General features: G+C 48.7%; 1 protein-coding gene across 1 annotated transcript in view; it reads right to left on the bottom strand.

Moving 5' to 3' along the window:
* Window positions 1–2,196, bottom strand: part of LOC103369128 (bone morphogenetic protein receptor type-2-like) — a gene marked incomplete at its 5' end in the record, with an annotated part of 16,477 nt that extends 14,281 nt beyond the window's left edge. Inside the window, 4 exons of the mRNA XM_008297767.1 lie at window positions 32–123; window positions 201–305; window positions 1,459–1,671; window positions 2,005–2,196. Coding sequence (XP_008295989.1) covers window positions 32–123; window positions 201–305; window positions 1,459–1,671; window positions 2,005–2,196 — 602 coding nt within the window. The remainder of the gene's footprint in view (window positions 1–31; window positions 124–200; window positions 306–1,458; window positions 1,672–2,004) is intronic.
* Between the last annotated feature and the right edge of the window lie 890 nt (window positions 2,197–3,086).

Below are 3,086 nucleotides of genomic sequence, written 5' to 3'. Positions count from 1 at the left end.
GTGTGTGTGTGTGTGTGCGTGTGTGCGGTACCTCCATCAGTTTGAGGCTGTCCAGGTCGACAGCTGATTGGCTGTTTGCTGCCTCCATCACATCCACAGCAGACACACTGTGTTTCTGTTTCCCTGAACACAAACACGATTATTGATCAGTGATCATTAGATTATTATTGATCACATGCTCCGTTAGTGTGTGTGCGTACTTTTCATCACGCGGTATCCCAGGAACAGCGCCCCGATGAGGATGGCTGCTATGGCGACGGTTACCAGGGCGACGAGCGCGGTCTCCTCCGGCGTCAGCTGGTGATCTGTGGGACGATGACGTCATCGTTAGTATCACTGTGACGTCATCAGTCAGAGGTTGAGGTGGGTTTGACACACACGTTCATCCTGCTACCTTTGTGAGGACTGTTGCCAACACACGGTTCACCTGAAGCCTCAGACAAATAACTGATCGATCAATAAATAATCAATAGTTAAAATCATCATCAATTGCAGCTCTAGAACAAACCCGACTGATGAATAAAGAAAATAAAGGTTCCTTGCAGCACTAGTGAGGACACAGAGCTCCGATCGATACAGCTTCCATGTGGCCTCCTGCAGCATCAGAAAGGCGATCCGTCTTCGTCTTTAAAGGACGACGTCATGTGACCTTAGTGACATCATTGGGTAAAATGTCTGTCGCTGTCACCTCCAGCTGACAGACCTGATGTTGTCCTCCATGTTATTGACCAGACGACAGAATAATCAGTCCCGTCTGAGAACAGCCTGGAGCTCCAGCTGAGGTCCAACCAGGTGAGGCCTTACAGGTGAGCTAGGAACGGCCTCTCCTCTGAATCAACACTGCCGTACCATGGTCGGCGGGGGCAACCACATCCCTGTGTTGAGGACCTGGGGGTCTGACGTGCATCAGGGTGAGAGCCTCCCTTCATCCTGGTTTGTCTTATTCAGGTGTGTACATTTGAAGATGTCCGGGTTTGTTGCTCCTAATTTGGTCCGAGTCATTTAATATTTAATATCTGCTGATGCTCATCTTCGATAAAACTTCAGCTATCATAGACCAGCTGCAGTGCCTGGTTGTTCCACCAGGTGGAGCCTCTCACTGGTTACTGCTGTAGCACAAAGGGCGTCAGTGATTAGTGGTGCAGGGTCATTTAGAACTCACTGGCTGCTGATTGGTCGACTGCTGATCAATGCAGTGACAGATAAAGTCTGAATATATTAGTTATAAAACGTTTTCCTTTGGGAGTAGTTTACGGTTAGTTTTTTAGAAGTTCTCATTTTTTCTGTTTATGTCCAAAAATATGTAAAACTCCCAAACGTTATTCTTGCGTATATCAGAGGCTGTGTGAACGTTTGGACTGAGCAGAATTTAGCTTTTCCGCTTATTGTGTTATTTTCTGAGTCGCAGACGGAACCGTGTTCAGTTACGTAGCGAACGGCCAACACCTGTCCACTCACCTGTCTGCCCGTCGTCCCGGCCGTCTGTCTTCATCGGCTGCAGGGCGGGGGTGTCGGCGGTGGGCGGGGCCTCGGTGAAGTTGGCGTTGCAGAGGTCGCGGCTGCAGCAGCAGAAACGATAGTTGGCCTTCTGCACCTGAGACGGCGCCACAGCAACAAGGACGCAGCGGTCGCCATGACACTCCTGCTGGTGGCCGACATGAGTCCAACAGCCTGCACGGACACGGGTCCAACACATCATGTATGAGCATTACATTAAGAACAAAAAAGCAATGTCTGGAATCAAAACTAGAGAAAACAAAGTTGGAGGAGTCAGTTATCAACATGAATCAACTCCTATGAATGTAGAACTTAAAGAAAAGACTGGATGGAGTCCTGCTGTTTAAAAACCGCTGAAAGCACACATCATGAATGTCACCTTCACACCAAGATCAGAGTCAGAAATGTGTCGTACTGATGAAACTGTCCGAAACAACACAAAACAAGTCCAAGCTGTCCATGAGACGGTAAGCAGGGACTCAGATCCATCAAACCTGCTGAGCTCACCTTGGTTCAACAGCTGCATTTCCCCGTCGGCTCTTTTCTCCCACAATCCATAGCAGCGGGAGCCGCGGCTGCAGCGAATCGTGCCGTTCTCCTGCACCACTCCTCGCAGCTCATTGGTGGGAGCAGGCTCCGCCCCCTGCAGGCCGTCGGTGAAGGCGCACAGTCGGTCGTCAGCATCCTCCGACTGCAGAGCTGCAGACAGACAGGAACAAGGTTTAGAACCAGGTGACAGAACCAACAGACCGGGTCAACACCAGAACACAGAGAGCTCCTCTGAAGGATCTGCATCAGCCTCATCGGGTGTAAAGTTGGCTTTTATCAAACAGCTTTCATGGACAGAAACTCTGCCGACGCATTTCATGACATGAGATCGAACTGTATTGATCGCTTCTATCTGATTAGATTAGATCGAACTGTATTGATCGCTTCTATCTGATTAGATTAGATNAGCTATGGTGAGCTATGGTTAGCTATGGTTAGCTATGGTTAGCTATGGTTAGCTATGGTGAGCTATGGGTAGCTATGGTGAGCTATGGTTAGCTATAGTGAGCTATGGGTAGCTATGGTGAGCTATGGTGAGCTATGGTGAGCTATGGGTAGCTATGGGTAGCTATGGTTAGCTATGGTTAGCTATGGTTAGCTATGGGTAGCTATGGGTAGCTATGGTGAGCTATGGGTAGCTATGGTGAGCTATGGTTAGCTATGGGTAGCTATGGTGACCTATGGGTAGCTATGGTTAGCTATGGGTAGCTATGGTTAGCTATGGTTAGTTATGGTTAGCTATGGTGAGCTATGGGTAGCTATGGGTAGCTATGGTTAGCTATGGGTAGCTATGGGTAGCTATGGTGAGCTATGGTGAGCTATGGTTAGCTATGGTTAGCTATGGTGAGCTATGGTGAGCTATGGTGAGCTATGGTTAGCTATGGGTAGCTATGGTGAGCTATGGGTAGCTANAGCTATGGTTAGCTATGGTTAGCTATGGTGAGCTATGGTGAGCTATGGTGAGCTATGGTTAGCTATGGGTAGCTATGGTGAGCTATGGGTAGCTATGGGTAGCTATGGTTAGCTATGGTTAGCTATGG

This window comes from Stegastes partitus, unplaced genomic scaffold (genome assembly GCF_000690725.1).
Source record: "Stegastes partitus isolate 25-593 unplaced genomic scaffold, Stegastes_partitus-1.0.2 Scaffold1244, whole genome shotgun sequence".
Classification (NCBI taxonomy): Eukaryota; Metazoa; Chordata; class Actinopteri; family Pomacentridae; genus Stegastes; species Stegastes partitus.
This window is presented reverse-complemented; position numbering and strand designations above follow the sequence as displayed.